The 18,014-nt window shown below is 27.1% G+C and overlaps 1 protein-coding gene across 1 annotated transcript in view; it reads right to left on the bottom strand.

Moving 5' to 3' along the window:
• Nucleotides 1-18,014, bottom strand: part of LOC111636403 (disco-interacting protein 2 homolog C-like) — a 173,766-nt gene that overhangs the window by 94,742 nt on the left and 61,010 nt on the right. Inside the window, exons 2-5 of the mRNA XM_023381649.1 lie at nt 16,810-16,884; nt 5,298-5,375; nt 2,644-2,772; nt 1,512-1,813 (exon numbers count right to left, since the gene is read on the bottom strand). Coding sequence (XP_023237417.1) covers nt 1,512-1,813; nt 2,644-2,772; nt 5,298-5,375; nt 16,810-16,884 — 584 coding nt within the window. The remainder of the gene's footprint in view (nt 1-1,511; nt 1,814-2,643; nt 2,773-5,297; nt 5,376-16,809; nt 16,885-18,014) is intronic.

The raw sequence follows: 18,014 nt of genomic DNA, 5'->3' as shown, positions 1-18,014 counted from the left end.
CTCTCTGCCAGATTTAAAAAGGGCTGTCCATTTTTTCACAGTGGTGTACGAAGGAGTATACTCTCCTAAAACTTCATCCATGTCAGCTTTGATTTGAGATGGGGTCAACCCTTTTTTCGTCGGGTATTTTATGACCGCACGAGTCTCCGTCTTCTCCATTTTTGACAAAGCATGTGCACACTGACTATCTGCTAAGCTGTCGTGGCAAAACTTTATGACAAATCAAGCTGAAATTGGTATCGTATCTCTAGCAAAGATGGCTGAATTATTCCCGCCAAAAATTAAATTGATCGCAGCGCCGCATCTAGGAAGGCCGCGAATTTTCCGAAAGCCCTCGTAAGTCCAAGAACGACATAATAGACAACACACATTTAAGCGTAAGATTATAATAAATTATCGAAGAAACAGACCAATAGAAAAATTTCGTAGGCTATAAACGATATTTTGCTAATAGTTAGTTACTATGTAATTTCTATCGTTTTAATAAAAAAAAAAAAAAAAAAAAATGAAAATTAAGAGATAACCAGAAACAGAAAACAAATAGAAGATTCAGAGACAATGACAAGAAAGATGGAAGTTATGATGATAATGGCTCATTTCAAAAACTTTTAATTAAAAAATGTTATTTATCATTAGAAAAAAATTAAATACAGATATAACTCAATTTATACTAAAATTTGCAAGATTTTCAGTGTAAAATGAAGCAGAAATATAATGGAAACATATGTAAATATATCAGATTCCATTCCAAGATTTTCAATAATGGACACAAAACATTTAAAAAATGTTTTATGAAATTTTCTTATTGAAAATTTAACGTTTAAGAAAAAACAGAAAAGTTACTGCCTTAAAAACAGAAGAACACAACTAACTGGTTTGAGTTTCACCTTTCTCCATTTGCTGAATAATGTCCATATTTTCTTTATAAATAATTTTCGTTGTTTTATTTTTTAGTTCCTTATCCAGATATACATGATAAGATGATTTGGAGACATGAAAGTAAATACTTGAAAATAGTTATTACTAAAAATAGTGCAAGATGAACGTCAAATATATTTAAACACCTAAAAGCAGAGCAACTACAAAGGTTAAAAAAAGTGGAAAATAGGTGTAGTCATCAAGGGTGAAGTAAGATCAATCTAATTTAACCTTCTGACTCCCTACAGCCTATGGTTATAATTTGATTTTTCTCATCACATTTCATATTCCTTCATAATTTTTGTTTATATATTTAAATTTTAGACCATAGTTTAATCATTTGGTGTTATAGTTTTATTACAATGTCCAGACCATGAGTGTCAAAGAAGTTGGACTGTCAAACCTCTTCAAATCATGATCTATGAGAGATGCAAAAGTGAAGCAGACAAACTGTATACAATTACAAGGTATAGTTAGTAATTTTTCGAAACATATTTATAATATATTAAAAATGCAGCTGTTTAACAATAAATTTTTATAGCATATAATTAATATACTATATACCATAAAACATAAAATTACAAAGGCACTCAAACAAATAAAAAAATAAATAAATATTTTGGTAAATTACTTGGTGTAAGATTTTGCATGACATCAGCAAGATTAGTAACCACATCTGTATTATCTCTGTAATCAGGTAATTGATCTTCAAATCTTCCTGATCTTCCATTATACCTCATATGTCTTTGTTGTGGAGAAGGAGTTTCACGTGCAGATGAAGTACTAGAAGTGTCTGACTGTGGAGTTAAAGAATACTGTTGCAAAGGTCGAAAACATCTTTCTTGTTCAGGTGTACTTCCTTCATTTAGAACACTATCTTCATCTGAAGAAGTATCTGTCAGAAAATTAAATTGGTATTATAAATCATATTTTATATCAAAAATCAAATAAATATATTCATGTTTTCTTTAATAAACAGCTACTATTACAGCTAACTGCCATATCGATGTTAACTGTGATGTAAAATTTAAAATAAGAATAGTTCAATAAATATTTACTTCAAGTATCAATTCTATTATAAAACAAAATTCTTCAGAAATTAAAGAAAATAATAATGCTTTGAAATAGTTTATAATTTAAATCAACATTACAACTTCATATGCATAAACATGTATTTATAAATACAGCCATATTCCATTAACTAAATCTTATGTACTCTTGAATATAATTAAAATATTGAAAATTCCAATAAGTTATCAAATCATGATTTTATCATGATAATAAACACTACAAATTCCAGTTATTTCATTAAAAAATATTTAACAAGGTTATTTAAAGGTATGTTTGTAAGCAGTAATGCAATGAATAAATTTGCATAGTACTCTTTATTATGAATTGTATAAGAAATATAATTTATGTAATATGCAGTAGATAGTAAAAAAAAAATGTTGCAATAATATTGTACATTTTATATTAAAATATGAATAAAAGCAGAACAATGAAAAACAAACAAGTTAATTAATGAACTTGCTATAATGAACTGTTAAGAATAAAATTGCACTGAAAATTTTTAATAAAAATACACAACTGAATTAGAACACAGACAATTTCTATAAATTAATGACAATTTCTCTTAATTTGATAAAAAAGATTTTTCACCTTTTAATTACATTAATTCATAAAAAAATTTAATATCTAAAAAAAAATGAAAAAAGGCAGAATTACCTGAAGCATGTCTTTCACGCGAAGGAGAAGTTGCCATCACAGAAATTCGTTTGGAAGGCATTGGAAGTGATGGTTTTGGTCTATTTTGCATTGCTGCCAAAGCTTGTTGAACAGCTTCTTGACGAACTTCTGTATTTTAAAATTAAAAAAAAAAATCATTTTCAGAGTAAGGAAATCTTCATCTTTAAAAATTATATTTATTGTGATATTATAAAATTTTATTTTAAAATTTAATATCTTGGATACTTACACTCTCAAGTACGTTCAGATTAGATAATATTACTTTATGCATTTAGTCATTTGGGATGTAATAGTTTGAGATGTAAAACTTTGAAATAACATTAACAAATAAAAATTTTCTAACAAAACTATTTACATTCATTTGATATGCTTATAGTAAACATATGAAAAAAATACACAGTGGTATTTTTATACTTGAAACAACTCTAACTTTAAACATTCTAGAGTTCAAATGTCAAATTTGAGAAAAATTCAACCTGGAGTTTGAATGATACTTTTATATTCAAATTGTGCATGTAGTAAAAATCTCATTGCATAAACACCATCTGTTGTGCATCTTTCTCATGCTCACTGTGAAAGCCTCTCTTACATTTTGCTGATGTGTTTTCAGTGCTTCTTTCACTTTATTTTTTATGTATTTTGGATGTAATATATATTCTGGTGTAGTAAACACTAGTATTGTATTGTATTCCAAAGATACATGTCAAGTTTTCCATCAAATATCTTTATTAGTTGAGCTGACTCAACTAATAAAGATATTTGATGGAAAACTTGCCATGTGTCTTTAGAATACAACACAATACTAGTGTTTACTATGCCAGAATTATAAAACAGGACAGTTTCAAAAAATATATATATTTTACATATAAATCCCAAGAAGAGAGTGAAAGCAATAAAGCCTAAGAGAAAGGTTGTAGTGTTGATAATTCAGGTAAAAAAGAAGCTTAATGCAAATCATGAAATCAATACATGTATGGCAGATCTGGCAGCCATGTCTAAGATGCCAAAGTTGTAGTGTGCATCATTCTTAAGAACAAGGAAGCAATAAAAGCAAAAGATGTGGCTAAAGGTGTGACAATGTTAACCTCCATGAGATCATACATTATTGTGGAGATGGAAATCCTCCAAGTGTGAATAAATGAGAAGTTATTGGCAGCTGATGATATCTCCAAGATGATTATTTGTGAGAAAGCCAAACAGATGCATAATGACCTTAAGAAATGCAATTTTTATTTTATTATATATTATTTATTGTTTCCATGTTTTAATTTATTATATAGGGCATTTAATTATGTTATTTTTATCTTAAATCATGTATCTGTTGTTTAATTTTATCAAAATGGTATTGTTAAGGATCTGAGAACACATTAATTCACTTTCCAATATTTCTAATGTGAAAAATTCATTTGGATTTCAAACAGCCTTCTGAAATGAATTAAATTCAAAGTACGAGGCACCATTTTATATACATATTCAAATTTACATTGTTTCGAAAAAATATTAATTACAAAAATTAATATCTATAATATATAACTAAGTATTAAACAAACAATCAGTCAGATTTTTTATTGGATTTCTTAAGGATAATTAATTATTAAGTAATTTGGTTAAAGTAGGTAAGTAAGTTGCTATCTCATGTTAAATTTAATAACATAAGATATCTAAATTACAGTCAACCCCTATAACACTGTTGATTATTCCATTTTATATGAATTCCATGTTGTACCAGTCACTTAGATTTTACAAATACGTGTGCCGGGCTCAGCCCGGCTCACGTATTTGTAAAATCTAAGTGACTCGTACAACATGGAATTCATATAAAACGGAATAATCAACAGTGTTATAGGGGAGTCGACTGTACTTGGTCTGGAAGCAAAGATTGCAGAGGTTGAGGTAGCAAAACTTATAACATACCTACACGGTAAGCAGGAGATGTGAGTTCAAGTCCCACTCCAAGCCAACTTTTTCTTCAGAATATTCTAAATTAAATTTATTTCTAATTATTAAATTTAACACAAGATGACGGTTTAACCACCTATCTGATTTGACCAAATTACTTAATAATAAATTAGTCTTAAGTAGCCTAATAAAGAATATGGCTAGTCATTTGACACTAAAAATTAATTATTAAGTTGGTTTCATATGTTGTAATATATAACCATCTAGAGCTAGAATAAAATAAAATAAAAAATTAAACTTACCCTATCACCATAAACATGCAAAATAAATGAATATTTCTGAAGACACTATTTATATTCAAATTAAATACAAACATTTATATAAAAATCAAAAACAACCTGTAATTCAATAATTTTTGCTTGTTTAAATTGCATTTCTTTGATTCTAAGATACACGATAATTTGAAAATATATTTTATGATTTCTTTTTTTTTTATGAAGAGAAACAGTAAAAGTGATTATTTCAAAATAAGTTCTTTTAAGTAACAACTAGTATGTTACTTCATTAGCTTAACTATAATGGACTGAAGTTAAGCTAATAGATAAGCAGCACATTTGTATTGTTTACTTCATCAAACTGCTTAAGAGTTTGAAAGTTTGAATTACTATTTAAAGATAAATTTAAAATATTAGATATTCATTATGTCAATATAAAAAATACTGAAAATAATTTACCTGAATGATACCTGCTTTCGTTTCTTGTGAGTCTACGATGTGCTTGACGCTTGGCACGAGTGGATGGACTAGCAGCACCTATACAAAATATAACATATTTAACTATTACTTCTTATTTTATTTTATTTAACTAAATGACCCTATGACCATTGGCCTTTCTCAAGGGTAAAAAAAACTAAAGATACAGACATATATATAATATACAATCAACAAAACAATAAAAAACAGAGAAAAGAGAAACAATAATAATAATAAAATAAAAATACACACAACTAATGGCAACTCAATATTTTTACAGCCAGTTTTAATTGCCCGTAAGTACTCAAATCTTTGTATTCTTCTTTTAAAGCATTCCAGTTATATATAAGTTGATAGATTGGTGCATCTCGTCCAAAACAGTGCTTAACTCATCCAAAACTCCATATCATATATCTGAAGCATGTATTTTAACTGATATTTTTATGGAATTTGATTTATGACTATAAATCAATTTAATACATGCTATAATTTAGCATATAGTATCTTCTGAACACAAGAGTTGTAATTGCTGGCTGAATTTTTATTCTGTATCAACAAATATACTTTAGACTTAACTGCTAATCAACTACAAATTGTGCTAAACAAGTCTCTTAACCAATTTAAGATAGATATGTATTAATGTTACTGCTATAAATTATGAATTGAAGGTTATAGAGTACAACTGTCATATGTTACTTTACAACTATTGCACTCCACAAATTGAGGATAATTCTTAAGAAACCTGGTACAACACCAGGTTTCTTAAGAACAAATGTCTTATCACAGCAGCTATCTAGAAAAACCAGGTTTGGTTTTTCTACATAGCATGCAAAACTACCAGTTCTGTAATGACACCTCATCACTGATTAAGATTATTGATTATTCATTAAGTTATGATCTCCAAACCAATTAAAATCTTAAGTATTTGATGCACAATAGGCATAAATCTGTTACTTTTTAACTTTAAAATAGCTTTAAGAATATTTTTGTGCATTTCAATATGTACACATTCTTTAGGAATACCTAACAAATTAATATATTGCAAACTTATACTTAAAATTTACTATTAATTCACAAAAACCAATTCTATTCAGTAGCCAAAATCATTTTCCAATTTTTTTGCAAAATCATCATTTTGTCACTTAGGATAGTGTGTTCCAGATAGGCAGCATTGTCATTCGAAAATATGTTAAACAGGTTATTCAAGCTTTATCTGTTTGGACATAGTTATTAAATTTGTAAAATGGCATACATCACATTTAAAGTTTTACGTAACAGAAATCAGTTTTCTGTATTTGAGGTATACAGATCAAAATAAACATTCAACATAGAAGATAGCTCATATATTTTTCTCTTTCAAATGTTTTTGACATTTTATAATGTCTTCTTCAAGACAGCTTCTAAATAGAACACAAAGTACACACAAGAACAAAGAGATTTAAAATATTCAAACAAATTTGAGTATTTTAAATCTCAAATTACATTTACTTTTGAATTTTAGTTTGAAAATTACAAGGAAAAAAAATTAAATGTAGAAAATATCAAAAATAATTACGTACAACAATTTATATAATAATAGTTATAATTAGTGCCAAAATGAGTTACTTAAATTTTTGGATGAACATATGGTAATAAGCTGAATAATTATCATAAGTAATCTTTGAGTAATCTATCTAAACAAAACTAATTCTCTGAAATTATTAGTGTTGTTTGATTAACTGGTTCATGTTTTTAAGATTAATAATGTTTCCCAAATAAAGGTTAATTTTAGATCTGTGATTGATTTTAATAACTTGGTATTCCATATGGAATGGTCAAAACTATTATCCATCATCATTTTTGCCAATTCTACATTTTTTTAATTAATTGTATAGAATGTTGATATTGTGCTATGTGAAGTGCTAGGCTTCTTACTGTGGTCTCAATATATTCCATTACTATTATCTGAAGATTGAGCCAATGGAACTGTATAGACCCAGGAATGTTCTAATAATGATTTAAATGACATATCCCGAACAAGTAGTCTTTTTAATGCAATACAATCTGTTTAATGGATAAAATTTAATTGTATTTCTTAAACAGTAATGTTATTTTTAAAGAGTGTGTCAACAAAAGGTAATCCTTTTGTGTGGTTTAACAGCTAAATGTGGATATTTTTTCACTGTTTTTAAGAACATTTTTAAAATTTTGATGGCAAAGTAGCTACAATGAAAGATCAGTCATCAAAAATTGTATTCCGAAACAGTTAAAACGATTAAATAGTGACTCCTTTTTTCAACGGACTGTGTTTTCAAGTTTAACTTTAAATTTATTAATATTAATTTGTTATCTTTGATACATTTCCATATACACAGAAATGCTGTTTAGTTAAATTGTTCTCTGACTCCTGAAGACAACTGATTAGCCAAAAATATTTGCATATTTGTTATATCCATCTAATGCTTCAATTAAGCAGTTGAAATAAAGTACACAAGAAACTTTTCTTTTTTTCAGAAAATATATAAATATAGAAACAAACGTTTTTGGTCTGATTCAATTTTTCAAATATACAAAAAAAATTATTTTTCTTATATTCAGTTNAAATATACGTATTTTGGAAATGTTGAGTCGAATTAGTCTAGAATCGATTAATTTTATGAAAGAAAACCTTTCAAACAGCCGTAGTCCGTAAACTATGATTCCTACAAAATTGATTCATAAAGAACGGAACGTATCTACCGTCTTATAGGGGGATCTACTGTATTTGAAAAATTAATTTGATTTTGTAATTCGACATTCCAAAAAAGAATTTTTATTAAGAATGTTAGTGAACCTGATGTAGGACTATAAATCAGAACAAAAATGTTTGTTTCTATATTTATATATTTTCTGGAAAGAGAAAAGTTTCTTGTGTACTTTATTTCATAGAGTTCCAGTTTTAGTGTTCGTTTTATTTTAAGCAATTGATTTATGTTTATTTGAAGATGTTAATAGTAACAGTAAATTATTAATCACTATCAGTATTTATCATCTACTATTATTATTTCTATTTTAATCAATTTTTCAGACAACTAAGTCCAATTTCAAATTCTTTCTCAAACTTTCTTCAGAGCAAAAACAAAAAAATTTCATTTGACAACCACAGATAAAAAAATTTAATAAATTATTCCTCTTGATATTTCCAATGTGGTCTATAGAATGCCTGTTTAAAAAACTGTCATACAAATTAACATTACAAACATATTATTTTAGTATTATTGCAAATCTTTTTATTAAAAAAATAATTAAACTAGCGACTCCCAAAGTTAATGGCTCTTGGCCAATGAGCAAAGGCTATGGCATCTTTCAAAATGGATATTCAAAAACACAAATGTATTAAAATAGTCATTCTATTTTGGAATCATTTGAACTTAGGACAGTTATGAAGTGCTCCAAAATTTGAAATGTTCAGTTATTTAGTGTATCTATTTATTTAATTCAGTTCTTGTATTCATTTTTGTGATTTTCATTAGTTTTGAAATTGTTAGTTGTATACTGTGTCCTTATGAAGAAATTAAAGTGTTTGAACTTTGTTATCAACTGAACAATGACAACAAAGTTCAAAGACTTCCATTTCTTGGTATATATATCAATATAAAAATATAATAAATGTAAAATATTTAATGTTTTAAAAACAAATAGATCATATTTGGTATCAGTAATGCTTATATACAGCACTAAGTTATTATTATTAATTGCAAGTGAATAATAATCAATGGCAATTAAAATCATTCTTAATCTGTAATTCTTAATTTAGCAATCTATTAAATTCTGATAATATATTGCCACAATTTACTTGCTAATAAAAGGTACAATGTGTAAAGATTTAACTGTTAATTAAAATGTTTATTATTATACAAAACAAATATGAATGATAGGGTAAAAATTAAATAAATTAAAAAGCCAGAAAACATACCATAATTATTACATTTAACTTAGTTTGACATTTACTCTATATGTGCAGTTCTCAAGTAGAAAAAGCCATAAATATAAACTGACATGAAAAACTCAAATAATCAAATATTAGTAACATATTTGTGTAAATGTATATAAATATATGTTAGGTTCAAAGATCAAAAATACTCAATGAGTGAAAAAACAACCAGAGTGAATTGTAGCTTTACAAAAACAGTCATAATTAGAAACTTCACATCATGGCTGCTTATAAGCATTCACAACATGTTCTAGAATTTTGAAAAATGCCAACTGTTAAAAAAAAATGAATGCAATGCATTCCAGCATTGTCAACATACTACAATGTGTAGTTGGAATTTTTATCACACATGCAAATACAGCAATCTGCCATCTTAGCCTTTCAACAGTGGGTTAGTCAGATGTGATGCTACCACTTAGTTGTAGAGAATAAACGTGGGAAAATTTTAAAGTATTTTTCCACGTGTTTTTTCTCATTACCATTTCAAAAAAAAATTTTGTAAACAGTTATGTCTAGTAAAGAAGAGTCTTTTTTATTGTTACATAATTCATTTTTTATGTGAATATTTTTTGCGGTTGTTTTTGTCTAGTTTTTGGCAATACCCCCAAAAGAATTTAACAGATATATCCGTCCTTCACCGCTGCCACAAGATCGCCCCTGGATGGATATATCCGTCCTTCACTGTTGAGTGGTTAACCTCATTGAGGAAGTAAGCAGGGCTTTGTAAGCTGCAATAATGAGACACTGCATCAATAATTAATAAGTGCAAATGTCATTCAAAAGATAGCAGCTGCAATTTTAATGTTGTTCTAAGAGTTCCAGCAAAAATACTTGAGCTTGGACATTATTCTTAATTATTACACATATTTAGTCAAATTGTCTGAACTCTCTATTTGCTACTATTGCATAAACAGGAAACAACTATGACACATTGAGGTATGCTGATGCTGCTGGAACACAATGTGGTCACATGTTTTTAGATTAAAGCCAAATAATTGCTGGATTATATCAGGATCTGTTAATGCTACTATTAATGTTTAAACATTAAATAATTTGACCTAATTTAGTATGTGGGAGTTATGGGTTAGAGCAGTGTTTCTCAACAGGGACAATATCACCCAATATGGACATTTTTCCATGTTGGGGGTAATTAGTAATAATTTATATTTTGTTGGGCAAAAAACAATTTTCTGGATGATATAGTAAACATTATATTAAGAATAATTAGATATTTTATTTGTTATATCTAATAACATTAAACAAATAACATTATACTAATGACTAGTCTATTCAATGAAATATGAATTTGGTGTTAGCCTCAGCCCTTAGCATTTCGCTCCTGTGCATCTGTGTAAAGGCTTGTGTGTCAATAGCAGCAGGAATCATACAACTGGCTGACTGAGTTGAATTTTTATGCTTATTTTATTTTTGATGTTTTAATAATGTAAGTAAAATGTTAATATCTATAATACGGTGATGGACAGCACGCCAATCGTTTAATAGGAGAAACTTTTAACATATAAGCGTTAAATTACAGTTCACAATAATGAAGCAATATTGCTGGCGTATGTGTGATATATTAAAAATGACAAAATCATTGAGGAAATATTATTTGTAAAATCTTCAACTACTGATACTAAAGGTTTATCTATTTTTAATGTTGTGAAAACATTTCTTGATGAGAATAATATACCAATTTCTAACATTCTTGCTTGTGCTACTGATCAAGTTCCAGCAATGACAGGTAGACAGCATAGATTTATTACCTTATTGAAAGCAGAAAATTCTAACATTTTCATTATATACTGCATTTTACATCAACAACACTTAGTAGCCAAACAACTCAGTGATAGGTTGCATCAATCAATGAATTTGGTAATATCTTTAATTAATAAAATCAAAGCACATTCTTTAAATGACTGTTTGTTTCGAGAATTATGTCATGATAATGATGAAGAATATGAACATTTGTTACTTCATATTGAAGTTAGATGGCTATCTAAGAGTAATTGTCTCAAAAGATTTTTTAATTTGTTCAATACTATCATTGAATTTCTACATACAATTAAATATGAAATCACATTTAATGTTGAAGTATTATGTAATGACGTTGCTTATTTATCAGACATATATGAAAAGTTTAACAAATTTTTGACAAAAATGCAAGGCAACAATATCAATCTCATCAAAGTTAAGAGTTCCGTAACAGCCTTCTTAAACAAACTAACTCTCTACAAAAATAATATGACTCATACAAAATTTACTATATTTTCCTGTTTAAATACAATGCATGCAAACAATATTAGGGATACTGATTTAGAAATATATTGCACACATATAGAAAATATAAAAAATTATACGAATATTTGCTTTAAAGACACAGAACAGCCAATAATACCAAACAGGGTAATAGATCCTTTTAACATGGATGTAAATATGATACCTGCCTCAATACAAGAAATTATGATTGATTTGCAAAATAATGTGGAAGCAAAGATTTTTTTATACACAGGATAATATTGAATCTTTTTGGGTAGAAAATAGGCACAGATATAAAATGCTTTGGAATGAGATCAAGTTATTAATTATGGCATTTCCAACTTCTTATCTTGTATAAAAAGGATTTAGTGCTATTGTACAGTTATTGTCCAAACAAAGAAATCAGTTACAATTAACACAAAAAAGGTGATTTGCAATTACTTTTGACAAATTTCAAACCAAAGATAAACAAATTGGCTCAACTTCATCAGCCTCAAGGTTTGCATTAATAATAATTTTTCTGTATGCTTAAATATTTTATATTCAATAAAAAGCATTATATTTTATTATATTTGTTAATACTTATGTTTTTTAATTTTGTTAATTATATCAAAATCTAATATGTACTCTGAGAAAAGAAATGTTTAATTTTTTACAAAGTATATAATTATCAAATAAACTAATAAACCCAACAAAACTTTTTTTGAAGTGAAAAGGGCAATACTATGTAACGGCTTTATTGAACGGGGTGACAATTCATTACAGGCTGAGAAACACTGGGTTAGCGTTCCACTTCTTCCAAAACTTTCTAAATTGATTATTGAATATTAGTTTAATTGTAATTATTAAATTTATCAAGAAATGGTGTCTAACACCTACCTTTTGACCAAATTATTTAACATTTAATCATTAATAGCATTAATATAGCCTGATATAATCTGACAATCATTTGACTTTAATCTAAGTCAGGTTTATAAGATGTTTATATTTGCACATGTTTTTAACAACCCGACGTAAATTTCCATTATGGCAGTTTTTAAATGCCAGAATGCAATATAGCTCTTTTTAAGCAGCCAGGATACAAAATTTCTTGTTGTGTAGGTTGTGTAAAGCCGTAATATGTTCTAATCATTTCTGCTTATTGAACATTTTCAATCTCTGAACTTAACATATGTATGAATACAGTCACACAATAAGAATAGAAAATACTTGTTTTCAAAATGTAAACATTTTTTAAACTAGGCTAAAATTTGAATGAAATTTTGTTTTTATCATTACCATATTTATTCAAATAATCATCAAATTTATCAAGCGATGGTGGCCTAACTGCTTACCTCTAGTCAAATTACTTTATATTTAATTATTAAAATCAGCCTTAATATAACCCAATAATTTGGTAGTTTGTATGGCTTCAAGTAATCTGTGTACTTTTCCAAACAATTAACATAAAGTCAAGTGTGCAGTTTATTTGCAACACATTTAATAATGCAACCACAAGTCCAGGGTGCTTCCAATTATTAAGCATTTTGCTTACTTTACTAGTGATACATTTCTCTTATTAACTGGATGACTTTACTTAATATAATTACCATCTATAGTTGATAGTTAGAAGCAATAGAATTAAATGTTTTTGTCTGACTAATTTTGTGAAAATGAAGATAAAAAATCCACTAACAAGTTGCTTAACTTTTCTGGCAACATTTGTTGGCACCATCTGTTATCATATTCTTAACTATTGTAAAATGGCAAAAAGCTTAAATTTAAAGGTAGAGAAGTTTTATAAAAAATTTTAAATGCTAATAACAAGTAAAACCATCATTAAGTCTGATCCTACTGGAGACACACATGACCCCAATTATCTCACAACCCCTTGACCTTTAATCATCAAAATTTAATAGATTCAATCCCCCTAATAAACAAACCTTCCTGCAAAATTTCTGAAAAAAACACAAGTTATTAAGCTTCAAAGGTGAATAAAATAGTGCCCCTCACACACACAAACAAACATCCATACATACAGAAAAAAACCCCAAAATTTTTTGCATTTCTCAATGTTTCAAAGTGTCCTAAGTCCAAAAATGTAAAAATCTTGGCGGGCGATTTTTTGACCGATTGCCATACTTTCTCTCTGTTATATATAATAGCTAGGAAAGTAATAAAGTACATTAAATATAGAACTGAGACTAACAATAAATAATCTTTATATCTATATTACCTCTTTGTTTAAGATATTAGTCTATTAGCAGTTTTATACCTTCAATTTGAATTAAACAACAAAAATAACTCTTACTTTCATTTAATTAGTAAGTTAATTCATTATAAAATACATTATTACAAATTGCAGATAATGTATCTTCTTCAGATGTACAAATAATTTATTTTTTCCCTGGGTATTTTTAATTTTTATCTTATAATATAATGTAGACTTTTAAACTAGGTGCTGCCATATAGAATGCTGGAAAATAGCAAGCAGTTACAATTGTGTTACAACCATAAATTAGTAAAACTTGTTAAATATGCGACATTTTAAATTGGCCAACTTTCTTCCTTTATTTCACACTACTAACTTCAAAAATGGATGTGTGGATTAATCGAGACCATGTATTTATTCAAGTAGATACGGTATTTTCTTTTTTACTTTAATTTAAAAACTTTAGATTTAAGCAATTTCTATTTTCTTATCCTTTAATGATATAACAAAATGCTCAACTACAAAGTTGTAAAACAACATTTAAAATATATAAACCGAAGTTTATCTATCTTTTATGCATGTTTAGTCTAACAAATAATTCTAACAGTCTAATCTAGAAATAAAACCTATTTATTTTTAAACTTGCAAAGATACAATTTATGCTATCACAAAATTTATTGCAAGTATTTCAAAACTTGAAGTTATTATAAACATTTTAACAAATGTTTTATTCAACACTAAAATCAATACATGTATGGTACATTTTAATCAAAATGTGTTAAGAATTAGTCATAGAAGTTAACATAATTTTAAATGAATATGACAGATAATAATACAAAAATAAATTTTCCATCCAATACATTTTAATTATGAATGTTTTTAACCATTTTGAATGGCCATCTTCAGGTACAAATAGAATAAATATTAAAAGAATGCATAAAAATACAACACAGTTCAAAATAAGAGAGCAGAAACAAAAATGGAGTATAAAAAAATGTCAGGATATCTATTCAGATTAAGTACTTTTCAGGATTTTCAATCCATCATCAGATCAACGATATTTGATGTTCTGACAATTCTAATAGAACAACTGTCCATACATAACTTGAAAACTAACCAACCAACATTTCAACATTACAAATTAAAACATTTTGTAATAATGTTCAAATAATGTTTCACTGAACATACATTCAGAAACCAATGGATTAAGACAATCTTCTTGTGTATTTTTATTGATGCCTGGCTGAAATTAATCACTTTGACATAATTTGTGTTCCTAGCCTGTTGGTGTCTTGGACATTTGTGAGAATATCTGTTGTGAAGTTTCATATTTTTGGCTATCAGTTCTGCAATTTTAAAAGTGCTTCAAGACTAGTGTCAGCTATGGTAACATTTTACGATTCTAACAGCTAAATCAGGACAATTGACTGCCACAGATTTATCACCAGTTAAGTGACCACCACAGACTAACTGACCATCATGAAAACTGACTTCTAGTAACTGACAACTGACTGACAAAAAATTTTCAGTTGCAGTTTTAGTGTTTTTCACTCTTCCAATGTTATAGAACGCTGAAATTTATTCAGTTAGTTACTGAATAATTTCCAATGTGAGATTCCATAATTTCTGTAAAAATTAGAAATGACTAATAAAGCAATTTATTTGAAAGAGATTTAAAAATGACATGTAAAAAATAATTTAAAAAATATTTTCATTTATCCCATGACAAAATTTTGTGCTATCCATGCAAATATTCAATAATATTAGTATAGTCATAGTACTGAACAAAACTAACTAGTGGCAAAACTAACATTGACTCATTGATTGGCTTATATTCATGCATAGCCAACATAATTAAGGGTAATAAACATACTTTACTTGAGTTTCCAACATATTGAAGTATAACAAACATTTTCACCTAAGACTCCTATTCAAATTTTCTAAAAACTTATTTATTTTTGACAGTCAGGAATAAAGAAATAACAATACTTAATTTTCAAATACTAATCAAAATAAAACGTTGCCAGTAAATTTGAAAATTAGCTAAGATTTTTATTTTACTTGTCTTTGTGTCAACATTAATCCATAAAGCAAACCAAGCATTATAAAATTTTGCTGATTTTCCAAAGATAATTAACAAACTACAACTGAAAATTTTTGGGTGATCAGTTGTCCTCAGTTACTGGCAATCAACAACTCGGCTTAAGACTAACAGTGAACTAAGTTTAAAAACATCTATAAACTTTTAGTTGTCATATAGTTATTAAAACTTAATTCTACTCCACATTATAGAGAGATAGAAAATGAAAATGCAAGAGAGTTTGAAATGAACCTCTGTTAAGTGATAGCCTTTCCTGTTCAAATCTGTTACTAATTTTTTAAAATTTGCTTTTATTCCAACAATTCCATAGCTCTTTTGCAATAAGACTACAATGTGAAGGAGCTACAGTGCTATCTAAGTCAGGTAGGCTTTCTAGATTAAATGAAGATTAGTTTTATATAGGATCAGCATCCAGGTTAATTGAAACAAGAGTCAATGAGCACTACAGGTCAGTAGCCAGAGCATATTATGAAAGAGTTACTTCCCTAATGGTGTGAGTGTGGCAAAATGTTGTTCATTGGTATACACTGACACTAATCAGAGTGGAGACCACAATTTCTGATAAAGCTGTTAGAACAGTTACATGTATTTATGGCTTATTGCAGTATTTTAACATTATGAATTCCTACAATGTCTAGCAGTGTTAAGTAATTCATTGCAATAATATAAATTATTGAAAAAATCATTTCAATATAATTGCAATAAAAATAAACCAGGAAATGTTACATAATTATTAATAATAAATTATTTTTAAATTAAATTTATATTATAAGATAATATCAATTTTAAATTTATCATGTGGATTAGAGTTAAACCATAAGTTAAAATATCTATAATCTACAAGATTAAATAGAGCTGAATAATTGCTTTCATCCATATTTAAACCAATATACAAAGCAAAATTATAACTTTCATCATAATATATGAAAAATGTTTTACGAAATAAATATATTTTATATCTGTATTTTATTCTCTTAATTCTATTACAGACCTGCACCATATGATGGGAGATAAGGAGCAAGTAACCTTGCTCTCTTCTTTTCATAACCTTTTTGTGTTATGTCCCCTAAAAAAATATAAACAGATACATAAACTCTCAAGAAAAATATAAGATATCATAATATATTTCAATAGCATTAAAATTATATAAAATTAAATATAAACTGAAAATAGTAAAAAATTATCTTAAAAATAACAATTTTTAAATTTAAGAAATATCAATCCAAAAGTTTACTATAAATTTAAAACAAATTCATTGATATCATAAAACAATATTAATACTTAACAGAAAACAGATTATAATACATGAATTATTTTATGAGATTAATTCTAATATAGTAAAATATTGATAAATGAATTCCTTTATCAGATTTAGGCAGTACCTGTGGTTGGATAAGGAATTTTTACCTTAAAAAAGTTCCTTATCCTGTTGCAGGAAAAAACAGCAATTATTCATAACTGAAGTATTTTATTCATTAAATATATTTTATAGTTCTACAATGAGATGAAATATTTTACATAAATAAAGAATTCAAATTTAAAAGATAATTTATTATTGCTATTGTTAAATTAATTCTGTGTAATTCCAATTCTAATTTTATAATTAAAAATAAAGTAAAAATATGAATTTTACTACTTTGAGACTTGTCTGAATCATACGATCTAAATCCAATTATTTATAGTTCTATTTTTAATTTTCTTGTTACTAATATCTCATCTTATTTCAATCTATTAATTTTCTATTTCCTCTCATCATCCATTCATTAGTATTTGTTAATGAAGCATAAACTGACTGAAGGTAACAGGATGAAACAATTGTACAGAGAGAGAATTTAGGTTTAGAAGATGTAGTGCTGATAGTTGTCAATAACACAACCACGAAGTCATTGTCCGTTTAATGTGCTAATTTTTATTTGTAATTAACATATAGTAAAATTAATATTTTATATAAAAATACAATTTTAAAATTCTATCATAAAATAATACTTTTAACTCTAAACAATATAAAAGTTAAAAGTGAATCCCGATATTAAAAAATTCTACTTTTATTTGCTATTTTTATGGCAATGCATTGCTTAGCCATAGAAGTGTTCAGATAAAACCAAGGGCCTACCTGAACACGTCTGGTCAGCTCTTGAAACAGATGTTTGTAACTCTTGACTGGGACATAGTAGTGGATATTTCACTATATTAGAA

The sequence above is a fragment of the Centruroides sculpturatus genome, unplaced genomic scaffold (genome assembly GCF_000671375.1).
Source record: "Centruroides sculpturatus isolate CEXI.00-Female unplaced genomic scaffold, Cexi_2.0 scaffold1062, whole genome shotgun sequence".
In the NCBI taxonomy this organism is placed as follows: domain Eukaryota; kingdom Metazoa; phylum Arthropoda; class Arachnida; order Scorpiones; family Buthidae; genus Centruroides; species Centruroides sculpturatus.
This window is presented reverse-complemented; position numbering and strand designations above follow the sequence as displayed.